The sequence below is a fragment of the Callorhinchus milii genome, unplaced genomic scaffold (genome assembly GCF_018977255.1).
Source record: "Callorhinchus milii isolate IMCB2004 unplaced genomic scaffold, IMCB_Cmil_1.0 Scaffold4, whole genome shotgun sequence".
Classification (NCBI taxonomy): Eukaryota; Metazoa; Chordata; class Chondrichthyes; order Chimaeriformes; family Callorhinchidae; genus Callorhinchus; species Callorhinchus milii.
Window position 1 is genome coordinate 4238932 of NW_024704745.1, and position 27769 is coordinate 4266700.

Consider the following 27769-nt stretch of genomic DNA (forward strand, 5'->3'; position numbering starts at 1 on the left):
ACATCCAGGCTTGATTAAGCACTGCTCTCGCATGCGATGATACATCTTCCGTTGTGAAAGACGCTATATAAAAAAAACTAGCTGTCAGTACGAACCGGTTGTTAGTGGGCGAAACATGAAGGCCATTTGCGCACAGCGGTGTCCCACAAATAGTCGTGAATTGAGCGAACACACTTTTTTTCAAAGGCATTAATAAACAGAGGCCTGTGGAGTAAGGAAATGCGCCTAAGGTTTCGCCCCGTCCGGGGAATCGAACCCGAGTCCTCTCGCTTGTGAGGTGAGCGTGCTAACCACTATGCTACGATGTGTAAATAAATGTAAATCATATAGTATTGTATGTGTACGCGTGAGTGTGAACACAGCAAGTGCCCTGTGAAATTTCCCATGGTCTTAAGCCCCAAGACCATTGCTTATTGCGGTTAAAATAATGCGGCTTAAACATTTTGTAAATAATAATAATAATAATAATCCTTGCATTTGATGACGGGTCTTATCATGTCTTCTCGACGTCTCAAAGCGCTTCACAGAATAGACTGTAAAATGGATTGACCGAGTATTTTGCGGGCGAAATGTAAGGCTCCCGAATCTCTGCCTCGAAAATGTCGAGGCCGCTTCTTCTGCAGGTCTTTTGACGAACAGAACTGCGGACTGAGTGAGCGGAAGGATTTCGGAAAACCCTGCAGGACGTTGAATTTCATGACGACCGCAGGATTCTGCTCGCCCCGCATTGTTTCAGCCAGTAGGAGGCAGTGTGGTACCAGAAAGGGGTTGCGCGCTCATTTCGCTGCACTCAGCAACAACAACAACAACAACAACTTGCATTTACACAGCTCCGTCACTCATGCAGGGTATCGTCCCAGAGCAAAGGGGGTGGTGGGGGCGGGGTGGTGGGGGGGGGGTGATGTATCCGCAGGCATGGCCGTGTAGGGATGTCTTCAGGTGCGATCTGAAGACGGTGAAGGAGGGGGCAAGGCGGAGGGACTGAGAGAACCTAGGGCACGAGGGACAAGCAGGAGGCCAGAGCCAGTAGCATTGGAGGGCTCCTCCCAGTGAAAGGGGGGGGGGGCAATGGAAGGGGGAAAGCGGGGCAAAGTGATCCCAAATGAGAAAGTTCGCCTGCAAGCAGAGGCCGGTGGAAGGGGAAAAATTACTGGGAATTAAACAGAGCCTGATATTTTGGAGTGATGTTTGCTCGCGTTTTTGGATTGCGTTAACTCAAAAGCGCGCTCCAGGTCTGCGACTACACCACGGCTGCGGTTACACAGTCCACCAAAACGCGAGCCCGCATTGCGTGTGTCAGCCTGGTGGAGTGGTCACACTGAGTCAGAAGGTTGTTGGCTTTGAATGCTTGCATCCCAGTGCACTCAGTGCAATCACACCGCACGTAGACTTGAGCGCACGTATTCTAAGCCTACGCTCCAATGCAGAGCTGAGGGGGTACGTCGTATTTTCGAGGTGCCGTCTTTCAGATGAGACATTAAAATAAACCGAGGTTCCCACCTGCCTGTTCGGGTGGATGTTAAACATTCCGCGGCGCTGTTCAAAATGAGAAGGGGGTTTCTCTCTACTGGTGTCCCGGCTGACAATCCCCCAAATAAAATTGGTTACTCACTCCATGGCTGTTTGTGTGAGCAACTGGTTGCTGTGTATTGACCTACGGTATTTTTTTATGTTCCTCATTTAGAATATGCAAATTCTGTGAAGCGCTTTGAGACGTCTTGAAGACGTGATAAGGTGCTATAACAAATGCAAGATATTTGTTAAATGGACAGTCACTTCACTTGCCAGCAAAGCGTTTTTGAGGCGTTTTACACAACAACAACAACAACAACAACAAGATTCCATTTATAAAGCGCCTTTCACGTCAGGAGGACGTCCCAAGGCGCTGCACAGTTGGGTCAGGACCCGAGCAGTGGGGGAAATGGTCAGGGTGAGGGAGGGAAGGGAGGGAGGGAGCGAGGAGGGGAGAAATGGTCAGGGTGAGGGGAGGGAAGGGAGGGGAGCGAGGAGGGGGAAATGGTCAGGGTGAGGGAAGGGAGGGGGGGGGGAAGAGAGTCGAGAGGGGAGCTGAAGGCTCGGTCAAAGAGAAAGGTTTTGAGACCGGCCTTGAAGGAGGAGAGGGAGGAAGCGGCGAAGGCACTGGGGGATAGAGTTCCAGAGCCTGGGGGCTGAGAGGCTGAAGGCCCGACCACCGATGGTAGGGCGATTGGGGCGGGGGATGTGGAGCAGACCGGAGCCGGAGGAACGGAGGATACGGGCAGGTAGGTAAGGGGATAGTAGGTCAGAGAGGTAGGAGGGAGCGAGGCCGTGGATGGCCTTATAGGTGAGGATGAGGATCTTGAAATCAATCCTCTGGGGGATGGGGAGCCAGTGGAGGCGAGCGAGGGTGGGAGTGATGTGGTCCCGAAGCCTGGTGCGGGACAGTACACGAGCTGCAGAGTTCTGAATGACCTGCAGCTTGTGGAGGGAGGTGCCGGGAAGGCCGACGAGGAGAGAGTTCCCATAGTCCAGCCTTGAGGTGACAAAGGCGTGGACCAGGGTTTCAGCAGCGTGAGGGGTGAGGTAGTGCCGTAGTCTGGCGACGTTCCGGAGGTGATGGAAGGCGGTGCCAGTTGTGGTGCGGATATGAGGGAGAAAGGACAGCTCAGGGTCGAACAGAACCCCGAGGTTCCTGATGGCTTTGAGAGGTGGAGAGTGCAGCCTTGGATGCTGATGGTGTCGGCGCCTGAGGTGCGGAGGCGCTGACGTGAGCCAATCAGGAGGGCCTCGGTTTTTCGCACGTTGAGCTGAAGAAAGTTGTCTCTCGTCCAGGACTCGATGTCGGACAGGCAGCTGTCAGGACATCGGTGGTCGTGGAGTTGAGAGTAGAGGAGGAAAGGTAGAGTTGGGTGTCATCCGCATACATGTGGAAGTTAACCCCATGTCTGCGGATGATATCACCACAGGGGGAGCATATAGAGGGTGAAGAGGAGGGGACCGAAGACAGAGCCCTGAGGGACACCACATGAGACAGTGCGGGGGGTGGAGGAGAAGCCATTTGTGGAGACAAAGTGAAGACGGTTTTAGGCATGTGAGCTCAAAGTCCCCAACGTGGGGCTTAAGCCCAATACCCACTCTCGACCCAGAGACGAACGAGAGTGCTATCGACTGAGCCAGGCCGAGACCCTAATACTCGGAATAATTGATTACTGCCAAAAGCATCCATCGAGGTTCAGACAATTATATCTAACCTAGTCACAGAAAAAACTATTGACAGATTAGCTACTGAAAATAAACTGGAAATCACGTGGGTGAATTGAACAGGAGCGAAATTAATCAAGGACGTCATTGTGTTCAACATATAATTATAATCCTTATGTTTACAAGTCATCGAGACATCTCAAAGGTCTTCACAGGTAATGACTGTATATTTTGTGGGTTGAACATGGCAACCAATTTGCACACAGTAAGGTTTCCCACAAACAGCCATAAAGTAGATGACCAACTTTATTTGGGTCACTGCACCACGACATCAGGAGAAAGAAACTCCCTTCTGTTTTTGAGCAGCGCCGCGGGATCTTTAATGACCACATCTGATCCGGCACAGACTGGTCCTCGGTTTAACGTCTGATCCGAAGGACGGCACCTCTGACCATGCCTCGCTCCCTTCGGCACTGCGTTGGAGTGTGAGCTCAATTTGTTTGTGGTCAGCCGGGCGTCTGACATGCGCGGAAACCCATCACCGTTGCTTAAGAGTATCCAAACCAAGCTGAGAACCCCAGGCATCCCACCTGCACATGGCAATCCCAGAGATAGATTGTCGGAATGGAATGGGCACTCTCTCTCTCCCCGGAGGGACACATCTTGCTCACCTAATTCCGTAAAATATGAGGCGCGGTTTAGCAAGAGCCAAGGCTTGGGGGGGACCTCAGAGTGTGCGTCGGGGTAACTCCTGGAGTTTAACCAGCTAAAATCACATAGCTTGCCATTCGTAGCACTGTATGGCAAGCTTTATCGCTGCTTGTCCAGCTTGGACCACCCTTCCCGTTTCGGCTTGCGGGTTAACAGTTGCTGAGTGGGAGGATTCCCTGCCCCCAAGTCTTGCCGATGAGCCGAGCTGGACTACGCTGTCACCAGCAGTGCCCTGGTGTGAACTAAAAGTCACGACGTGACTTGAACTCACAACCATCTGACTCAAGAGGTGAGTGAGTGGTGCTGGCTGAGCCAGGCTGACATGTACCTACAATACTGAGCAGCTTGTTCCCAGCGGAGACCAGATATGAACGTTATGCTGTCAGGACACATCTGCCAATCGACTAACGACAGGGTTCCAACTTACCAGGTGAACAGAGAGGTGTGTGGAGTAAGGAAACGGATATCCACCGACTCAGGAGATGAGGAGAATTTTTTTAACGCAGAGAGTTGTTGCGATCTGGAATCCACTGCCTGGAAGGGCGGTGGAAGCAGATTCGATAATAACTTTCAAAAGGGAATTGGAGAGATATACATGAACAGAAAAAAATTGCAAGGCTATAGGGTAAGAGCGGGAGAGTGGGACTGGTTGGATAGCTCTTTCAAAGAGCCAACACAGGCATAATGGGTCGAATGACCTCCTTCTGTGCTGTAGGATTCTATGACTGAATGTTAGGAAGTTTTCTGGGCGTGGAACTGAAGGGTCCTGGTGGAAGAAATCAATGACCTGCAGTTACTGTGTTAAACTGGAGCATAAGGGATGCGGGATATTAAGTACATAATCCCTTGCTTAGACTGTGAACATCTGCTGTCATTTGCGCTCGTATCGGATTCCCTGTAATTACATTCGGGGATAGATGGAAAATCTGGGATTAGAGGACCATTCCTTAATCCCTGACCCACATGTTTCTCATTTCCGAGCCGCGCAAGCCCTTCTTTTAGGAAGCTAACTGACTGCCGCTTGGGAATCGTAAACGAATGAATTTCCTTCAACTGACTACCTTCTATCACAACCGTTTGCAAATCTCGCATAAACGTACCCTGAGCAAATTAGGTTTTAGGCTTGTTATTGGCAATGTTTAAACAACCTCTAAGCTCTTGATAGGCCTTGCTGGCCGGCAGCGAGAACACGTTGTACTCGTGCGGTACATTGCTGCGTGCAAATTGGCTGCCTACATAATGCATGCTTTGCAGGAAACCCTGTGACTTGCTTTGAGAAGTCGGGGGGGTGGGGGGGGGAGTTGTGGACATCTCAATGCATTTTGCACCCAAGCTGGAGTGGGGCGAAATGGGAGAGGGGATTTGGGAGGGGTGCTGGGAACAATTGCGGAGGGTTTGGGTGAGTCGCTGATACTATTTGAGGAGTACCGGAGCATGGTGGTTAGCTTGCTCGCCTCGCTAGCGAGAGGACCCAGGTGTGATTCCTGGGCAGGCGAAATCTTAGGCAGGTTTCCTTATGCCACACGCCTCTGTTTACCGAGCGGTAAGTAGGAACCCGGTTGTTAGTCCATTGGCTTCTGGGGGTAACAAACCCTTCGAAAATAAAATTTAAAACAACTGGTCACTCAATCCTCGACTGTTTGTGGGACGCAACTGTGCACAATTGGCTACCGCATTTCACCTACAAAATATACAGTCAATCCACTTTACGGTATATCCTATGAAGCGCTTTGCGACGTCTCAACGAAACAATAAGGCACTAGATCAAATGCAAGGGTTATTACTATTATTTATATAAAGTTGCCTGGAAGGAACATAGGCAAAGGGGCAGAGAGGAGGTCATTCAGCCCACCGAGCCTGTTCTCCCAGTTTATTACTCTTGGCAGATCTTTTAAACCCAATTCTCCTCCTTTTCACGTATTCTATTCGACCTTCACTGGCTCCCCATCTGCCAGAGGATTGAGCTCAAATTCCTCGTCCTCGTCCTTTTAAAGCCCTCCATGGTCTTGCTTCTCTGTTGCTGCAATGAAGTCATCGGGATGTCTTTAATGTCCACTATAAGAGGCACAGATGGAATTCTTGTTTAACGTCACAATAGATCGGAGTGCGGGGAGGTGGAGTGGTGGTGGTGGGGGTAGAAAGAGGTTGAGGGCATGAGGAACCAGGCCAAACAAGGTAGCTTCCAGTGCTCTGACCAGGGACTGATAAACAGCTTGAGGGATAGAATAAAAACGATCACACTAATTAAATGGAAACAGGAGGGAATAATTAAAGGATTTCATTGCCGTGGGTGACCGGCCACTGAGAGTAGCAACGATAATGGTGGCACATGGATTAAACCTCGAGCAAAATAGTGTACTGTCAGCCTGGCTCAGTCAGTAACTTGTCTCTGAGTAATGAAGGTTGTGTGGGCACACGTTGAGAATTTGAGCTCACACAATGTTTGGCTAAGGCTACAGTGCTGGGGTGGGGAGCAGTGCACTGCCGTAGGTGCCATCCTTCAGATGAGACGTTAAACCGAGGTCCGATCCACCTGTTCGGGTGGACGTTAAAGATTCCGTGGCGCTATTCTGCAAACGAGAAGGCAGTTTCTCTCTCCCGAGATCAATTTTATTTCTGGGGGATTGGATTAGCTAAAATCGGTCATTTACTTCATGGCTGTTTGTGAGGCATTGCAAGTTGGCTGCCCCGTTTACCCCACAAAATACACAGGGAGAGAGAGGGGGAAGGAGAGGAGGGAAGGAAGGGAGGGAGGGGAATGGAGTGGGGGAGGGAGTGAACATGGTAGATAATAATAACCCTTGCATTTGATGTAGCGCCTTATCACGTCATTGAGTTATTTCAAAACGCTTCACAGTATATAATGTAAAGAGAATTAACTGTTTATTTTGTGGGCGAAACGCGGCAGCCAATTGCGCACAGCAGCGTCCCACAAACAGTCGTGGATTGAGTCACCACATTTTTTTTGAAGGGATTATTACCCTCGGAAAGTGATCCGGCAATCGACTAAAAAACGGGTTCCTACTTACTGCTCGGTCAACAGAGGCGTGTGGAGGCGAGAAACTTGCCTAAGGTTTCCCCCCGCCCGGGAATCAAACTCGGGTCCTTTCGCTTGTGAGGTGAGCGCCCTAACCACTACATTATGGGACTCCAGAGATATGAAGGTATATATATAATATACATACATGAGATATGAAGAGAAGGAGGTAGAGGGGGTGGGTTGGAAGGAAGGAAGGAAGGAAGGAGGGAAGGGAGAAAGGGAGAGAGCGAGAGAGGGGGGGGGGAGAGATGGAATAAAGACAGCGCTGGAACTCGGCGATTATAGCAATTATAATCAAAGGGATGTAGCTGCGAGGTTTGTGTAGGAGGAGCTGATGATAACATGTCAGACTGGGTCTCCAGGACTGTCGAGCAAAGAAGGCAGAGCTGGGCAGGAGCTCAGGCCCTCACCAACCCAGACTACAAATGGGAAGCGACACTCCATTTGCTTGCGAACATATACACAGGGTGAATCAGGAAAAGTCCTTACTCATAGGGTAATTGAGATGTTCAAACTGGCGTACCATGTAGATGTTTACACATATCATCTCGGTGATGAAAACATTTCACGATTGAAAGACATCTCCTGTGATGATGATAATAATAATAATAATTCTTGCATTTGATACAGTGCCTTATCAAGTCTTCATACCGTCTCAAAGAAGCGCTTCACAGAAATATACTAATATAAAGTGAATTGATTGTATACTCTGTGGGAAAAATGCGGCAGCATTGTCCCACAAACAGTCGTGGATTGAGTGACCGTATTTTTGGGGGGATTTATATTTTTGGGGATTATTACCCCTGGAAAGTGATCCGCCAATCGACTAACAACCAGCCGGGTGTCTAGGTAAGTAGAGGTGTGTGGAGTAAGGAAACGCTTCAACCTGCCTGGGTATCAAACGCAGGTCCTCTCGCTTGTGAGGCAAGTGCTCTAACCAATACAAGCAGAACTCTGCAAATAATAGCTGCACACTCGCTATGAATGTTGTCTCAAAAAATATATATAATTAATAATTAATTCTCTATGAGTTAGGACTTCTGATCTACCCAGTATATTACATAAGAGTGTGTGTGTGATATTAATAAAAACCTCCACTGCTCTCGACAGCAATAGTCTTGTTTAAATGTAAATGTAATGTAATCCACCCGTACAGTGAGCATTTATATCCCCAGTGCCTGGTTGCAACAGCTAAAAGCAAACAAAAAAAAGACCTTTTCAGCATTGTAATTTCACCGCTAACATGAATTTCGAGACATGCTCACTTACACTCCAAGGCTCCTTTAATAATGATCCTTGCATTTTGATACAGCACCTTATCAAGTCTTCGAGACGTCTCAAAGCGCTTCACAGGACACACTGTAAAGTGAATTGACTGTATACTCTGTGGGCGAAATGCAGGAGCCAATTGCTCAAGGCAGTGTCCCTCAAATAGTCATGGATTGAGTGACCAAATTATTACTTTTTTTTAATGAAAGATTTTTTCCTTTAATGTGCAACCATCCTAATGGATGAACCGAGCTCCTGACAGTGCACGTTCAGGCTTACTTCAAAGATCGCTTCAAAAAGCGAAGGGAGTTTCTATTAGCAATAACCTTTTTGGTTTGGTCAGCCGGGTGTCTGATACAAGTGGAAACCCATCACGGTGCTTAACAGTATCCGAACTAAGAGTCCCACATATGTAAGACGCCTGCAAATGAGGATTTCCCTTTGTCTAGAACGGATTAATAGTCTTCGTCTGTGAGCCTATCTTGTCACAAGATCACGAGATGGGTTTGGAATGAAGAAAGGCCCTTCAGCCCATCTGATCTCTTCCTTCCAGAATACCACCCATTCCATCACTGCATACTTCTTAAATGAGACTCAGCAGTCCTCTGGCCCCACTCCCCACCGTTTGCAAAATCTGGTTCCAACCACCACTGGTGGGTGGGTGGAGTGAGATGGGGTGGGTGGGGGAGATAGGCGCTGCGGACGACCTAAAGCGAGCTCAAAGAGGTAGTAGGTCTGGAGATGGCAAGTATTTGACTTGAATGGTATTTTTCGCTCTGCCCCCTGCTCTTATAAGAAGGAAATCAACCTCTGTTCGATGGCTTTTGACAAATGAACGTATTGGAGGGGAGGGAAAGAGAGGAACTAAACAGCTTCCACTGTCAAACAGCATAAAGCACACAGCCGACAAGCACAGAGGAGACGCAGGGCAGAGGAGGGAGGGTGGTTGGCAGAATTTCACTGGTTTGCTGTGGATTGGAGTGAGGGTGGGAAATCCCTGGGGCGAGAGGAGGGGGAAGAGTGTGATGGAGAAGAGTGCTGAATTATAAGCATAATAATGATCGTTGCGTTTGATACAGCGCCTTATCACATCTTGGAGACGTCTCAGAAACCTTCACAGAATATACTGTGGAGTGAATTTACTGCATTTTGTGGGAGAAACTGAGGCAGCAATTGTCCCACAAACCATCGTAGATTAAATGACCATATTTTAATTGAACACCACTTATCTGTAAGTCCCTTTATCTGCAACTGACTCCAACGCTGAAGTGACTGTGAGAAATGGACAGATCCATTTGCGCACCTGCGCGTCCGATTGTCAGGGACACGTAGGACAGTAGAATTATACAGCACAGAAGGAGGCCATTCGGCCCATCATGTCTGTGCCGGTTCTTTGAAAAGAGCTATCCAAATCAATCCCACTCCCCCCGTTCTCTGCCCATAGCCCTGCAAACTTGTCCTCCCCAAATAATTATCCTCTTCTCCCTTAAAAGTTGTTATCGAATCTGCTTCCAGGCAATGTATTCCAGATCCGAACAACTCGCTGTGTGAAAAAGTTTCTCCTCTGTTTCTTTTAACAACTATTTTAAATTGGTGCCCTCGGGTTACCAACCCACCCATCAGTGGAAATAGTTTCTCCTTGTTCACCCTATCGAATCCCCTCATAATTTCGAAAACTTCTATTAAGTCTCCGCTTAACCTTCTCTGCTCCAAGGAGAATAATCCCGGCTTCTCTAACCTCTCCTGATAACTGAAGTCTCTCATTCCTGGTATGATCCTGGTCAATCTCCTTTGCACCCTCTCCAATGCCATGACATCGTTCCTAAAGTGTGGTGCCCAGAACTGAACACAGTCTGTAGCTGAGGCCTAATCAGTGTTTTATAAAGGTTCATCATAACTTCCTGACTTTTGTATTCTATGGCCCGATTGATAAAGCCTAGTATCCCGTATGCTTTTTTAACAGCTTTATCTGCCTGTCCCGCCACCTTCAAAGATTTACATATATGAACCCCCAGGTCTCTCTACTCCTTCGCCCCCTTTAAGATTGTACCATCAGCTTATATTGCCTCCGCTCGTTCTTCCTCCCAAAACGCATCACTTTGCATTTCTCCACATTAAACTTCAGCCGGGTGTCTGACACATGCGGAAACCCATCACTTTGCTTAAGAGTATCCGAACCAAACTGAGAATTTCATCCATTCTACTTACACACAGCGGAGTCCAGTAGCTCAGTGGTTAGAGCACTCACCTCCCAAGTGAGAGATCTGGGTTCGACTCCCAGCAGGGCAAAACCTTGGGCATGTTTCCTTACTCCGCACCCCTGCTTAATAGTTCTGCTGTGCTCAATTGGCTGCCGTGTTTGGCCCACAAATATATAATCAATTCACTTTACAGTCTATTCTGTGAAACGTTTGAGACGTCTCGAAGACGTGAAAAGCGCTATATCAAATGCAAGCATTATTATTATTGTTATTATTATTATTACACACGGAAATTACATGGATAGATTGTTGGAATGGAATGCGCACTCTCACCCTGGAGGGATGCATCCTGCTCACCTAATTCCGGAAAATATTTGGTGAAGGTTAATAATAATAATAATAATAATCTTTGCATATTGGGTCTCCAGCCTCCTTCTGGAGTTACCCCCTCCTCTCTGGAACTCCAACCTACAACCCCTTCATCTCGCCCCCTCACTTGCCTCCTTCAAGGCCTGTCTCAAGACCTTCCTCGTCGACCGTGACTTCGATCACCATTCTACCCCTACCCTCCGTGCTCTCCCGCACCCCACCCTCCATGAACCTCTTACCCCTTCCGGATCCCAACCTCCAGCTCCTTGACTGTCCAGGGCCTTGGGACGTTCTGCCGACATGAAAGGTGCTGTACAAACTTATGTTGTTGTTGGTCATTGCTGTTGCACTGGACTTCTTTTTTGCTGCTGGTGAAACTCATTCGGTGAATGTAACTCACCCTCTTCCGTAGGGTTGCAAGTTAGCGCGATGATATTGAGCTTGCGAATTTACTGCTTAAAATCGCTTTGCTTATTCATACGTGCGATTAGATGTAGCGTTTTTATTTTTGCATTTAAACACTTAAAAAAAAAGAAATCACTTCAAATTGCCCTGGAGTAATGCATTATGCTGCGGGGCAACAAATTCAATTGCTAACGCGGTAGAAAGAGTCCCGTCGCGCACACAGCAGTGTGTGTTCACCGGAGGTGGGAAGAGGGCGTGGAGCAGAATAACTCTGTGTATTAAAGCCCACTTGCCCCAGGAAGCAATATTTACTGCTAGTGAATACAGTTTAGACGCTTGAAAAAGGAGCACAGAGCAGACAGCTTAATGAGCGATTGATTCAGCGCTTCAGCCAACCTTGCATTTGACAACGGGGTCTGTACAGAAATTCTGCGGGGCACATTAAAGCGTAGTGACTGTGTATTTTACGGGTGGCCGGTTTCCCCCACAGACAGCCATGCCGTGAATGATCCGGTTTTATTGTATCAGCCTGGCTCACCACATGCCCTGAAGGAATGCTTCATGAACCAACGAGTCAGGCTTGGTGTGTCAGTCTGTTGGCACTTTTGCATCTCAGTGGGTTAGCGCTCCCTCTCACCTCTGAGTCAGAAGGTTGTGGGTTCGAGCCCCCAACGTCGGGACTTGGAATCACGTAGCCTAAGCTGACGCTCCAATGCAGCGCTGGGGGTGGGTTGCATTGTTAGAAGGTGCTGTCCTTTGGGTGAAACGTTAAACCGAGGACCCGTCTGCCTGTTCACAACACTATTCGAAAAGAGAAGGGACTTTCCTAGCCAACAATCCCCCAAATTAAAAATTGATCACGTGGCTGTTTGTGGGACACTGCTGTCTGGAACTGGTTGCCTCATTTCGCTCAGAAGCTACACAGTCGCTGCATTTGACAGGACATCCAGTGAAGCGCTTTGAGATGCCCCCATGACGTGTTATATCACACGTAAGGATTATTATTATTATTAACTAGAAGGTCTGGATGTCGGGTCAGCTTAGCTCAGTGACCAACAATTCACCGTGAAGTGCTTCGCTACTCTATTGACATTAGAGCCAGCGTATGGAACAAGTCAGCTTCGACTTGAGCTCCAAGACCCACGAGTGCGCCTAACTGAGCCAACCTGACACACATTATACAGTCACTGCAATTAACAGTAACTCAACGGTGGGATCAGGGTTAGCTGTATCAAATGCAAGGATTATTATAAAACTATTCGCTCAATGGGAAGGCACGTGTGTCCGAGCTGTGGACAGGGAGACGGTGGCTGTGTTCTCATGCATTTCATGCTGAGTTGTGTTGTCCATCAGGAAACTCGCAGGGAATTCCTTGTATCTGCCAACCACCTAGTGATGGCTTAAACCCAGGCTTGTTGGATATCAAATGACCAACTAACAACTGTTAGTTGGGGGGTGGGAAGAGAGGGAGGTAAGTGGGGTCTCCTTTGAACTGAACTGGCTCCAAGGTGACATGTTTGGCAACAGATTGTTAACGGGTAGGGTGGTCCTAGCTGGACAAGCAGCGGGAACATTTGCTCTCAACGGCAAGCTATGTGGTTTCAGTTGGTTAGACAAACTGGGGTCCCCAAGCTTTAGCTCTTGCCAACCTATGCCGAACGCTCTCTGGAATTAGGTGAGCAGGATGCTTCCCTCCAGGGAGAGAGTGCGCATTCCATTCCCTAAATATCTCTGGAATGTCCATGGACCCAGATGGGATGCATGGAATTCTCAGTTTGGTTTGGATACTCTTAAGCAAGGGGATAGCTTTCCACAGGTGTCAGACACCTGGCTGACCCCACCACCCCCCCCCTCCCAAATACAATTGGTGAAATGGTGTAATGTTGACCTCTCAGTCAATGTCATTAGTTAAATAAATGCAGACTGATTGCAATCCAAATCCTCTCAAGGTTAAAGATACCTGGAGGTGAAATTACAATTTATTTTTATTCACAGTGTCATAATTGTCACGAGGAACACATTGTGAGATGATACAAATTTTAACCCTTGTACAAGTGAGGCTTTGAGGACTGATGATCTCCGCTGCCCTGAAATACGGAGGTCAGCTCTCATTAAAAATAATCCTTTCTTTTGGCAGAGCGCCTCATCGTGTCGTCGAGACGTCTCGAAGCCTTTCGCATAGTCCAAGCCGACACTCCAATGCAGCGCTGGGGGTTGTGTTGCATCGTCGGAGGTGCCATCCTTCAGGTGAGACGTTAAACCGATGTCCCGTCTGCGCCTGTTCAGGTGGACGTCAATGATCCCGCGGGGCTATTCGAAAAGAGAAGGGAGTTCCTCACTCCCGATGTCCTGGCCTACAATCCCGCTAAATAAATGTGGGCACTCACTCACACTCCTGGGCGCAATTGGCTACCGTGGTTCGCCCACAAAACAGTACGCAGTCAATTCACTTTACCGTGAGGCACTTTGAGACGTCTCAACGACGTGATAAGGGGCTGTATCAAGTGCAAGGATTGTTATTGTTATTATTACTGTGCATAGGGGAAAAAAACATAAAGGTTTTGACTAGCATTGCAAAGTGACCACTAGAGAGCATCCTCCCTCTCTAAGCCTATACCCCGGACAGCTCTGGAGCTCAGTGTGAGTGAGGGGTGGGGGGAAAGGGAACCTGCTTCGCGCTGACACGGAAATAAACACCACTTAACAGTGAGAAAAGTGGAGGGCGAGCGTCTGACCTGGTTTTAGTTCCTCTGTGCTGACAGCTCGGAATAGAGTGGGGTCAAAGTTCAGATCAAACGGACCAAGGAAATTACCACAGCGCAGAATTGTTTGCTTATTGAGAACCTTAGAGTCTTACAACCATTTCCATCCCATTAAGCTGCCATCTTCCACTCCCTCCTCACCCACGCCCCTCCCCTACACACCTGCAGTTTATTTCTCTTTTCTTTTGAATGTCTCTCGCTGGCAATCAACCCCCCACCCACCCCACCACCCTCCTCCTCCTCCTCCAGCACCTCATCACGTTGTCGAGACACCTCAAAGCTCTTCACAGGATATTCTGTAAAGTGGGTTGACTGAGTATTTTGTGGGCGAACCGTGGCAGCCAGTTGCGCACAGCAGTGTCCCACAAATAGCCATGACGTGAGTGACCCATTTTTTATTTAGGGGATTTATTGGCCAGGACACCGAGAGAGAGAAATTCCCTTCTCTTTTCCAATAGTGCCGTGGGATCTTTAAAGTCCACCTGAACAGGCAGACGGGACCTGGGTTTAACGTCTTATTCGAAGGACGGCACCTCCGACAATGCAACTCCCACCCAACCCCAGCCCTGCATTGGAAGGTCAGATCAGACTGTGTGAGTTCAAGTCCTGAAGTGAGATTTGAACTCACAACCTTCTGACTCAGAGGTGAAAGTGAGCCAAGCTTTGTGGAACATTGCTGTGTACAAATTGTCTGCCACAGGTTGATAACTGTGGGACATGAGCTCTTCTCCGCCCTGGTCTAATACAAACTCAAACCTGTCAGTTCACTGAAGTGTTCCTACTTGGGGAACATTGTAGAGGCTAAATGGGATTGAGAAATTGCTATTCGTTTGGGTACGCCTGGCCAACAGAGGACAAGTTGTGTGAAGGGAAATTTCAGGACAGCCATCAGGAAGGTGTGATTAACAGCTCAAACTGGGTTACCATGATGGAATGGTTGGAGCACTTGCCTTGCAAGCGAGAGGACCTGGGTTCGATTCCCGGGCGGGGCGAAACCTTAGGTATGTTTCCTTACTCCACACGTCTCTGTTTACCTTGTTATTCGATTGGCGGGGATCGCTTTCCGGGACAATAACCCCTGAAAAAAAAATGTGGTCACTCGATGCACAACCGTTTATGGGACACTGCTCAATGCACGATTGGTTGCCGCGTTTCGCCACTAAATACACAGTCACTCCACTGTACAGCATAATTAGTGAAGCGCTTTGAGACGTCTCAACGGCGCGATCAGGTGCCATGTCAAATGCAAGGATTATTATTATTAATATTATTCAAAAAATGTCTGATGCTGTAATGGGTGGATAGTAGCATTGGCTGTTCTGAAAGAAGAGATCAATTGAGCTGAACCACAGTAGTGATCCACATGCCTTAACCGAGCCACACCAACTCATGTGATTGTAGATCAGTGGTGGCCAACCTTTTTTGGTCGCCCAACCTCATACATTTGATTGAATATTTCTTGATAATAATCCCTGCATTTGATACAGCGCCTTATCACTTCTTAGAGACGTCTCAAACCGCTTCACAGAATACACTGTAAAGTGAATTGACTGTATATTTTTGGGGCGAAACACGGCAGCCAATTACATACAGCAGTGACCCACAAACAGTCGCGATTGAGTGATAGAAAAAAAGGGATTTGAAGGGATTATTACTCCCGGGAAAGCGATCCGCCAATCGACTGACAACCGGGTTCCTACTTACTTCTAGGTAAACAGAGGCGTGTGGAGTAAGGAAACTTGCCCAATGTTTCGCCCTGCCCTGAGGCATGCGAGGCAAGTGCTTTAACCACTAAGCTACAGACCTAATACTTTCCAGATTGAGTAAGAAGTGTGTATTCCATTCCAACAATCTATCACTGCAATCCTCAGTTGGGCTTGAATGCACTTAAGTTCTCCGCATGTGTCAGACACCCTGCTGACCAAAAACAAATGTGTACCTGCATGTATTTGTCCCATTTTTCTATCTATGTTAGTGACCACCGAGAGTCAGATTGGGCCAAACCCATTTCATTCACACCCTGACAGCCAACAGACTGTCGGGCTATCAGTGAGGTTCCCAGAGGTGAGACACATGTCACACCTCATGGCCTCCTCTGGCATAACCTCTGCACATACGCACGTCATCGATTTATGTTTATATAGCACCTCACACGTCAGGAAGGTGCCTCGAAGCATTTCACACAGGGAGCCACCAAGGTTTAGTATCATTTTTATTTGGTATTGTGTTAAAAAATTACTTGTAAACTCTCTATTGGAGCTCTTTACTCTAATCCCACTCCCATTGTGCCTGTGCTGGTGCTCGCTCCCCCACTGGAGATCTCTATTCTAATCCAATTTCCACGGCCTGGGTTTGGTCCCCTCCCCGCCCTTCCTTTGTACTGTAATTTTCTCCAGAAGACATCTTGATTTATTTTAAGTTAATTAAAGGCACACAACAATTTTGCCAATGACCATTAATCAGATAACCAGGGTCAGCGCAGTCACCAGTGTGCAAAACAAATTAATTACCTCTGAACCTTCAGCCACTGTGCCCCTCGCTCTTACCCCAAATCATTCCATCTTTCAGCCTTCTCTCTTTCTCTGCTTTCAAACTACTTCTAAATAACCAACCCATCTCGACCATCCCCTTCAGCCATCTCTCCTCCTCCTCCCTTCTACCCTCCACATGCCACTCACAAAATACACAGTCACTCCACTTTACAGTATATCCTGCAGTATATCCTACGAATGCGCATCACATTCCAATAAAGATCTCTGGAGTTCCCATTTGTAGGTGGCTAATCTCAAGCATGGTGATGGGTTTGCACGTGTGTCAGACATTTATTGGGCTTACCAAAAAGAAGCGCTATAATAAATGCAAAGATTAATATTATTATCCCAGTACCAATTCGAGCTCGCATCATTCACGTACCTGTTAATTTCTCTCTTGTAACCCACATGCTGGCTCTCCGAGATGCTACAACAACAACAACAACAACAACAGATTACGCTCGTACAGAGCCCTTTCACGTCGGAACGACGTCCCAGGTCCCTTCATGCAGCCCCGCATGAAGGGCTCTGGATAAATGTAAATTGTTGTTGTGGGTTCATGAGGATGAAAGATGTGAGGAGACACTGGAAAGAGGCTGTCGTTGCAGGGAGGTCAAGTTTTCTGGGTGAGGTGCTTAAGATAATGTTTATGAGCCTGGCTCAGTTGGTAGGACTCGGAGTCAGAAGGATGTCCTTTGGATGAGACTTTAAACTGAGGTTCCACATGTACCTGTTTGGGTGGATGTTAAAGATCCCATCGCACTTCTCGAAAAATGAGTGACCAATTTAATTTAAGGGATTGAGAGAGAGAAATGCCCTTCTCTTTTCCAATAGTTCCAGAGGATCTTTAACGTCCACCTGAATAGGCAGCCGGGACCTTGGTTCAACATCTCATCCGAAGGACGGCTCTCCCCAGCGCTGCATCGGGGCATCAGTTGTGAGTTCAAGGCACAATATGGGGCTTGAACCCACAACCTTCTGACTCAGAGGCGAGAGCGCTAGGCTGAAACATAATAGACAAACACACACAGGAGAGGGGTATTGGAGGGTATTGAGGAGGAGGAAGATAGAGCAAGGGAATTGAGACTGGGATGGATGTCTTCTTGGAGGAGCAAACACTGACACGGAGCAAAATGGGTTGAGAGACCTCCTGTTGTGTTGTCCACTGTTGTTGTTTGACTGTTATGGGGAAGTAGTCCATGCGTAAAGCATATCTTTAAGTTCCAGCTTGCTGGATTCCTACAACCCTCCCTTCCTGCACATCATGTGTGTAGCTCAGTGGTTAGAGCACTCTCTTCGCAAGCGAGAGGACCTGGGTTCAATTCCCGGCAGGGCAAAACCTTGGGCAAGTTTCCTTACTCCACGCGCCTAATGATAATAATCCCTCAAGAAAAAGAATACAATAATAAATTGGTCACTTGAATCCACGACTGTTTATGGGACGCTGCTGTGCGCAATTGGCTGCCGCGGTTCGCCCACAAATATACAGTCAGCTCACTTTACAGTTTATTCCGTGAAGCGCTTTGAGACGTCTCTAAGATGTGAAAACTGCTGTATCAAATGCAAGGGTTATTATATTATTATTATTATTATCCCGTCCCCCTTCTCCCCCCTCGCCCCCCGTCAATAGATTTTAGAGCAATCGGCATAAGCTGCTGCTGGCTAATATTGACAGGGAAGGACAGTGGAGATTGATGTATGGGGATTGTCTCCAGGGAGCTTTTAATTTCCTGCACAGAAAATCCCACCAGGCACGTTTAATCATCACACAACATCCTTCCTGTCGATCGGTGCCTGCACATCCCGCCGGTCTAATTTGCGCCATTTCTTAACGGATCCCTCAATAAGAAATAATAATAATAATAATGATAATAATCCTTGCATTTGATGTAGCGCCTTTTCACGTCTTCTAGACGTCTCAAAGCGCTTCACAGAATATACTGTAAAGTGAATTGACTCTATACTTGTGGGCGAAACGCGGCAGTCAATTGTGGGCGAAACAGCAGCGTCCCCACAGACAGTCGTGGTTTGAAGTGACCCAAATTATTATTTTTTTTTTTATAAACCCGTGGCAGGTAACTTTCTACATTCTAACAAAGGAAGAATGTGCTCCAGAGAACGCTTTCAATAAGATTTCAGAAGCCCGTGCTCACACAGTCGAGGCTGACACTCCATTGCAGTGCTGGGGGGGTGGTGGTGGGGGGGGGGGTTGGTGTGGGCACGGGTGGGAGAGAGCTTCGCATTGTCTGAGGCTCCGTCCATCGGACGAGATGTTAAACCGAGGTCCCCGGTGTTCCCCCGTTCATGTGAATGTTAAGGATCCCGCGGCCTATTCGAAGAGAAAGGGGTCTTTCTCTCGCTCTCTCTCCCGGTTTCCCGGCCAACAATCCCGCAGAGATAATCAGTCGCTCACTTCGTTGGCTGTTTCGTTTGGGACACTGCTGTGCGCAAATTGTGCTGCCACCGTTTGCCCACCGAATACGGAGTCATTACACTCGAGAGAAAAATTGAATGACGTATTTTGAGACATTGATATAATAGGTGCAGTGCCTGTCCTTGAAGCTTTCTCCACCCCACCCCACCCCCCCCTCTCTCTCTGTCCTCCCACCTATCCCCACCGTAACACCCCCACCTCCATTCTCTCCCCTCATCCCCACTCAACCAACTGAATTGCCACATTGGAGCTACCTAACTCCCCCACTCCCCACCAACACCCCTCCACCCACTCCCCTCCATTAAGGCCGGGCGAGCTTGTGTGTGTGTGTGTGTGCGTGTCTGTGTTTTCCTTCCCTCTCCTCTCCTAAATTTTCCTTTGGTTAAAATATTTGGGGTTGAATTAATGGAAGTGCTCGGGTAATGACATTTATCGCACAGGAAATTTCAGAGCTATTACCTTAACCGTTGATGCTTTGCAGTCTCAGGTGCTGATGCAGTTGGAGAGGAAGCGCGAACTCCCAGTCTCTAAAAATGTCCTATCGTATTGCACCGTCTACAAGCTAATCACTGTCAGGAATTAAGGGAGAGAGAGCGTATATTGTAGGTAAATGAGCACACACACACACACACCCTTGTGCACACATTTGCCTGATGCCTTGACAATAATAACAATAATCCTTACATTTAAAGTAGCGCCTTATCACGTTCTCGAGACGTCACAAAGCGTTTTACAGAATATATACTGTAAAGTGAATTGACCGTGTATTTCGTGGGCGAAAGGCAGAAGCCAATTGCGCACAGCAGCGTCCCGCAAGCAGTCGTGGATTAAGTGAGCGACCAGATTATGATTATTATTTTTTTTTGAAGGCATTATTACCCTAAAGCGATCCGCCAATTGTCTAACGACCGGGTTCCTACTTACTGTTAGGTAAACAGAGGCGTGTGGAGTAAGGAAATTTGCCAACGTTTCGCCCTGCCCGGGAATGGAACCCGGGTCCTCTCGCTTGCGAAGCAAGAGAGCTCTAACCACAAGGCTACAGGACTAAAATCCTTACATTCGATAGAACATCTCAAGAACTAACTCTCTGACCACGATTTTGGTCATTGTTCGCCTACCCTCTCCCCTCAGCTCCCGCTCCCCACCGCCCCCCCCCACCCCCACCCCCCAGCTCGGCAATGGAATGTCGGACCCGAGTCCACCCTCTGTGCCGGACTCTAGTCCAGTTCCTGAACCGGGAATGCCAAGCACTTTGGGATGTTAAGTGAATAATATATAATATATATTATATATATATGTCAGAATATATATATGTACATATTATGTAAAATCAGACTGATAATTCTACCTGCTTGTGCTATGTTCATGTTCTTCTGACATGAAAAATGCTTTGTATATATATGTATTATATATATATATATATATATATATATATATACAGACTGTAGCTAAGTGGTTAGAGCACTCGCCTCGCAAGCGAGAGACCTGGGTTCGATTCCCGGCATGGCAAAACTTGGGCAAGCCTGATAATAATCCCTCAAGAAAAAAAAAATTAATAATAATTTGGTCACTTCAAACCACGACTGTTCGTGGGACGCTGCTGTGCGCAATTGGCTGCCGCGTTCGCCCACAAATATACAGTCAATTCACTTTACAGTGTGCTTTGGGACGTCCTCCCGACGTGAAAAGCGCTACATCAAATGCAAGGGTTATTATTATTATTGTATTCTAAACTGTAAAATCAGACTGACAGTTCCACATATGTGTGCCACCTGCACATGGAAATTTCCCTGCGTCCAGAATAGAATGTGGACTCTCTCTATCTCTCTCCCTGGAGGGATGCACCCGGCTTACCTAATTCCAGCGTAACCTGCTAAAACCGCACAGCCTGCCATTGAGAGCACTGTCTGGCAAAGCTTTCCCGCGAGCTTGACCAGCTAAGACCACCCTACCTGTTAAGAGTTTTGGCGGAAAGGTCCCTGCTCCCCCCCCAGTGACTGGTCTGTCCCTCCAAGTCCTGCCAATGAGCCAGGTTGGCTGGTTTGTCATCAGCTGCTCCCTGGACTACTGCGGAACTTACTCAGGAACGAGACTGGCACATTTCCAACATTTGGACCCGTTTCCGACATTCAGTTGCCAAGGCGTCACCTTGGGGCCAGTCCACGCAAAAAATATAAGCTGATACTAACAGTGACCCCTCTATATAGCCTGATATTAGCATGACATCTCTATACGCTGACCCGGCCCCCACAACCCCACCCCCAGCTCTTAGTCTCGGGGTGCGTATTTTGGCTGCCGTCACCGACCTGAGCTGCTTCTCCCAAAAATGCTCCCACCGCTGTCCCCTACCCTCCACTACTCCCGCTCGATCCTTCCCCTCCAATCACCCTCCTCGCCTCCTATCCCCGCTCGACCGTTCCTCAGCCTCCCTCTGCGAATCCTCCATCGTGTCCACCATGTCTGCCCCATTCCCCCACCTCCGGTGCAAGCCCATCGGTCCCTGACCCTGGGGGCCCAACCTCTCCTCCCTTATCCACATCCCCTATCCTCCCTGTCAATCCTCTCCCTTGCCCCCCCTCGTCTCGTACATTCCTCCACCACCAGCTGTCACCTCTGTATTGGCCTAGAAAATGTACGCTCCCTCTCCAGCAAAATGCTTACCATCCAGGAACTCATTGTCGACGAAAACATCGACATCTTTGCCCTCACTGAAAGCTAGATCACCCCCAGGTGACACCTTCCCCCGGACCTAGGCCACACCACCCAGCTACACCTTCCATCATACCCCATGACCTAACCGCCGTGGTGGCGGTGTGGCTCTTATCTCCCAGTCCCCACTCTGCCTATCCGCTTACTCCTCCGGAACCTTACCCTCCTTTGAGCACCTTAGCCTCTACCATCCCTTCAACCTTTCCCTCCTTGTCTGTTGTTCCCCCCAAACCCTCCCCCAGCTTCCTCTCGGACACCTCCACCCTCCTATCTTCCCTCTCCTTGTGCTCTGAACACCTCCTCATCCTAGGAGACTTCAATCTGTACTTCATTCCCTTCTGCTCCATCTCTGCTGACTTCTCCTTGCTCCTCTCCTCTCACAACCTCTCCCTCCACATCCACTCCGCCACCCACGTCTATAGCCACCCGCTTGACCTGGTGATTACCCGGGGCCTCAGCGTCTCGGACCTCACCATCACCGATAAAGCCATCTCGGACCATTACTTCATCCTCCTTAATTCCTCAATCCCTCTCACCACTTCAATCCACCTTCATCTCTTCCTCCCCTGGAAAATAATCTCCCCACACTCCCTCTCCACTGCCTTGGAGTCATCTGAACTCCTCCCCCTCTGGGCTTTCTTCGCAATGACCTACCCTCCTTGGTCACTCTCCTCCACCACTCCCTCTCCACCACTCTCGATGTCCTTGCTCCCTCACTTCCCGAACCGTCTCCTACTTACGGAAGTCACCCTTGTACACCAGCCACCTCTGCTCCCTTAAGACTCAGGTGCGTACCACTGAATGCACTTGACTCAAATCCAACTTAACAGTCCATCATCAGATCTGTTGGACCTTATCAAATCTTACTGCTCCTCCTCGCCTCCACTAAATCGTCCTTCTACTCCAAGAAAATCTTGGAGGCCAAGGACAACCCCAGGTCCTCTTCTCCATCCCCAATCTTTATGGTTCTGTCCTTGCATGCTTCAGATACTACCTCTCATACTGTCTCTACTTCATCTCCACAAACAGCTTCTCCTCTAGCCCACGCAATGCCTCGTGCAGCGTTCCTCAGGGCTCTGCCTTGGTCCTCTCCTTTTCAATATCTATATGCTCCCTCTTGATGAAATCATCCGCAGACATAGGGTCAATTTCCACATGTTTGCGGATGACACCCAACTCTGTCTTGCTGCCTCCACCCTTGACTCCAGGACCACTGCTGTCCTGACACAATGTCCGTCAGACATCAAGTTCTGGATGAGAGCTAATCTTCCACAGTTGAACGTCAACAAGGCCCTCTTGATTGGTTCCCATCAGCAACTGACAGCATCACCATCCAAGGATGCACACTCTACCTTACTATGCTAGTCCAGAACCTTGGTGCCTTGTTTGACCCTCAACTGTCCTTCCTACCCCACATCTGTGCGACATCCCACTCTGCCTTCCCCCACCTTCGCACCATCGACTGGCTCTGCCACTGTCTCACACCGCAGGCCACTGAAATCCTCATACACGCATTCACAACATCCAGGCTCGACTATGCAAACTCCCTGCTTATCGGCCTCCCCAATTCCTCCCTCCATAGGCTGCAGATCATCCAGAACTCTGCAGCCCGTGTCCTCTCCCGCAACAGGCTTCGCGACACTGTCACCCCCCATCCTCGCCCGACTCCACTGGCTTCCCATTATACAGAGGATACAGTTCAAGATCCTGGTCCTCACCTTCAAAGCTCTCCCTGGCCTTGCTCTCCTCCTACCTCTTTGACCTTCTAACCCCCTACCAACCTGCCCTTCCATCCACTCAGCGGGCTCCGGCCTGCTTCATGTCCCTTACCACGCCCACCTCACCACTGGCGGGCTTCTGCCACTCTGCCCCCACCCTCTGGACCTCCTTCAAGACCTGTCTCAAAATCCTCCTCTTTGACCGTGCCGTTGGTCACCCTCCCTCCCCCCCAACCCCGCCCTCCACCCCTCCCGATCCCGACCCCCAGCTCGGGTCCGTAACACTGATTGTCCAGCGGCTTTGGACATCTTCCCGACGTGAAAGGCGCTATTTGGGGGATTATTGGCCTGGACGCCGGGAGCAAGAATCTCCCTTCTCTTTCGAATAGCTCTATGTCCACCTGAACAAGCAGACGGGGCCTCGGTTTAACATCTCGTCCGAAAGACGACACCTCTGACAATGCAACACCCACCCCCACCCCCACCCCATTGCTGCAATGGAGCCCTAATTGGCGGTCATGTGTTTTACACTTGAAAAATGCATTTAGAGAAAGACTAACCTCCCCCCCGACACAAAAATAAAATGTGAGAGGGAGAGACTCTGCTCCTCGTCCTCACCGTGTGCGGTCGAAGTCAATCCATGGGCTGTTTGTTGGGACATTTACAAATGCAAGGATTGTTACATATTATTATCAATATGTCCATCAGACTGTAAGGGGTTAAACCTCTCCCCTAATCAGGAATTAACCTTTCTTATCATTAAACTTTGAAAGTGAGTTTCAATGTGGATTTAATTCATACCCAGTACTTAAGGTGGGTCTGCAATATTTACACAGGGAAGCTATCTGTATAAAATATACCTCTGCTTAAACTATTACATTTCTGTCATCAATATTTAATATTATTTACACAAGCACATACATTGATTGCAGTAGAAACATTTTTTTTTTTTTGGGGTGGGGGGGGGAGTGGGGAGAATGTCCTGAATCCTAAATTTTAATTTGGCACATTATGTGTGAATAAAAATGTCTTCTCATCTATATATTTTTTTTAAAAAAAGTATGCGTTGAAGGAAATGAAGTTGTTTTTGTGTCGTTTAAAATAATGTTAAAGAGTTGATCGTCTCAAACCATATTGGAAGCAAGTCTTGAGTTGTAATTGGAAAAAAAATATTTTATTGTTGGAAGATACAAAGATAAGAGGCAATTATTCCCCTCTTCCTCCCCCCCCCCTCTTCTCAATCCCTCCCTCTCTTGCTCTTTCTCTCTCAACCTTTTCTTTCACACAATAAACTGAAAAAAATCTATAAAACCTCTTTTTTATAAAAAAAAGACTGGAGTTTTATTGATATTCTTAGTTGAACGCACAAACACATAAAAAAATCTGTTCTGTGTGTGTGTGTGTATGTATTTTAACCCCCCCCCCCCCCCCCACCCCCTCACCTTGTGAAGTGGAGGGGGGAAAAATACTATTTCTGACAACAAAAGCAAGGAAATAGTTAAATTCTTTGACTGTCTATTTCCCAGGACCCGGGGTGGTTTGGAATGGACAAGGTTATGTGTGTATGTACATATATACACATATACCCTATATAATATATATAGGGTGTATATATGCATTGGGTATATATATATTGTGTATGTATATATAGGGTATATATAGGGTATATAAGGGTGTATGCACATATAGGGTATATGTATATATATATATACATACATATACCCTCTCTCCCCCTTGTGAACGTGGGAAAAACACACACACACAATTTCTGATAGCAAAGGAAAGAGTTAAACCCTCTGGGTTTCTATTTCCAAGGGGTTGGAGTGATTCGAGCTGCACAAGGTTCAGTGTGTGTGTGTGGTATGTGTGTACATGTCTATATCTATCTATCTATATGTAATATATATATATATAATATATATATATATATATATATGTGCACACACACACCTTCTACCCCCTATTTCTAGACAGCAAAGGACAGGAAGGAAAGAGTTAATCTCCTATTTCCAAGGAGCTGGGGTGGTTTGAGCTGGACCAAGAGGGTTGTGTGATCTAATGCTAATGTGAGGCGTTGGTTTTTAAAGGCATCAACGTGATTAAAAGGCGTGTTGTGTATGGATTTGTGTGAGTGAGTGAGTGAGAGAGAGAGAGAGAGAGAAAGAAAGAGGAAGATGTGGATTTGGGTTCTTGCAGAGTTTGGAGGAAACAACGCATCTGTGTGGCAGAGTCGACTTGTCTTTCTCTCACCTGTTTCATCCCCTGTCCTGTGGTCTACAGTGTGTCTGTCCCCCCACCACCACCACCACCACCACCTTACCTGTCTCTGTCCAGTCTAAGGAGAAGCAAGCTTGTTGTTGTTGTTGTTGTTGGGGTGGGTGGGTGTTGGAGCTGTCTTCACTCAGCAGATGCACAAGCCAAACCCAATAACTCAACCAGCCAACACCACCCACCCACCCACCCACCCACCTACTGCCCACCACCCACCCAGTGAGTCCCTCTGATCCATCTGCACCCAAGAGAAGGAAGAGGGAGAGACACAGACAGACTGACACACACACACACACACACACAGAGAGAGAGGAGAGGGGGGGAGAAAAGGAAGGAAGGAAGGAAGGAAAGGATAGGAGGGAGGGAGGGAGGGAGGAGATCAGGTCTAAAGGACATACACAGGCAACCAGCAGAAACACACACACACACCACACACACACACCAGAGAGAGAGACAGAACAAGACAGGTCCAAAAGAACAAGGCTCTCTCTCTCTCTCTCTCTCCCTCCCTCTCTCCCTCTCCTCCTCTCTCTCTGTTTGATCTGCAACGCCCGTCTTAGCCAGAAGCAAACCTCTGTGAAATTATTTCACCTGCAGATAGCAATTTAAAGATCCATTCGTGCACGTGAGATAATAAGAGGAGAGGAGGAGGGGGGGGGGGGGGGGGGGGAGAGGAAGAAGAAAAAACATTTTTTTACACACACATATATATATATATACTGCAAGTGACCAGAGATCAACGCAGGGACAAAGCTGTGAGGGGGAATGTGGATCATGGCCATTCTCTTACTCCAGAGCATTCTGAATGGTGAGTGACTGAATCATAAAAAATTATACCTTTCTCTTTTTTTTTACCCCCCCCCCTCCCTCCCCCTTCTTCCCCCTCTCTCTCTCTCTCTCTCTCTCTCTCTCTCTTTCTCTCTCCTCTCCCCCCCTCTCTCTCTCAAGATTAAGACTGCGTTGGGGTGGGAAGGTGATATCGACTTATGTTTCTCTTTGCCTTTGACTGTGATCAGCAGAGAGATGGAGAGGGAGAGAAGACAGGTTGGGAGGTGGTGGTGGTGTTGGAGGTGGTGGTGGTGGTGGGGTGGGGGTTACAAGAGAAAGAGAGATAAAGATTGCAGTGTTCATTTTTTTTTAAAAAAAAGTAGCTTATCTGTCAAGACTCCTGGTTTGTTACTGCAAACTAAGGTAACCCACTTGTCAGTAATTACACATTAGGTATGAAGGAGAAAGGAAAGCTGTATGTTGCACATTATACATACACAGCTTGCCTTTCGCCTTCAGACTTAATACGTGGTGTACAGTTTATAAATATACATATGTGTGTGTGTATATATATATATATATATATTCTATACTGCAACTAACGTGTATTGAACATTCTGCACACGTATGTGTGTCTGTGAAATCTATGCACACACACATTGCGTGTGTTCACTAGTGTGAAATGTACATCCGAGGACATGTATTCATAAAAACTGTAGGTGTGTGTGTGTGTGTATGTGCATAAATATCTATGTGTTTATACACAGATCAATGTATATCCATATGCAGTGCACAATTCTGCATATGTCTTTATAAATACTGTATATGCACACAGGTAGATAGATGGGCGCATATGTGGATGGGTGTGTGTATATAGGTGTGTGTAAATGTGTGTGCGTGTATAAATGTGTGTGTGTGTGTGTTTGGGGATAAGAAAGGGTATTAGATTGCTCACTAGTCATTTTAGACGTGGGAGAGAGAGAGGGGGGGAAAGAGAGAGAGGGAGAGAGAGAGAGAGAGGGAGATAGGGAAAGGGGGAGAGAGAGAGAGAGAGAGAGAGAAAGTGGACGTGTGAGAGAGTGGCCTCGAAAGGAGAAAATGAGAAGGGATTTCAAGGAGAGTGAGAAACTGAGTGTGTGTGTGTGTTTTCTGCTGTGCTGGATCTGACTGGTAGCTCTAACAGGAGGAAAATAACACACAGACCCTGGCACAGAGAGGGAGGGAGAGAGAGAGAGAGAGAGAAATAGGGGCAAAGCTGGACAAGAGATTATTTCATATTTATATTATTATTATGATGATATCAATAAGAGCTGGAGACCTGACTTCACTCAGGCAGACAGACAGACAGACAGACAGACAGACAGAGAGCAAGGACATTGATAATACAAACTGGTAACTGCA

General features: G+C 47.8%; 1 protein-coding gene and 1 non-coding gene across 2 annotated transcripts in view; both read left to right on the top strand.

Annotated features, from left to right (window-relative positions):
* The first annotated feature begins 10417 nt into the window (after positions 1 to 10417).
* Positions 10418 to 10489, top strand: trnag-ccc. The gene has a single exon. It is a non-coding gene; the product is annotated as a tRNA-Gly (tRNA).
* A 15872-nt stretch (positions 10490 to 26361) lies between these two features.
* The window catches only part of LOC103187299 (Down syndrome cell adhesion molecule homolog), a 185119-nt gene continuing 183711 nt past the window's right edge, over positions 26362 to 27769 (top strand). The window contains exon 1 of the mRNA XM_042334538.1: positions 26362 to 26408. Coding sequence (XP_042190472.1) covers positions 26366 to 26408 — 43 coding nt within the window. The 5' untranslated portion in view covers positions 26362 to 26365. The remainder of the gene's footprint in view (positions 26409 to 27769) is intronic.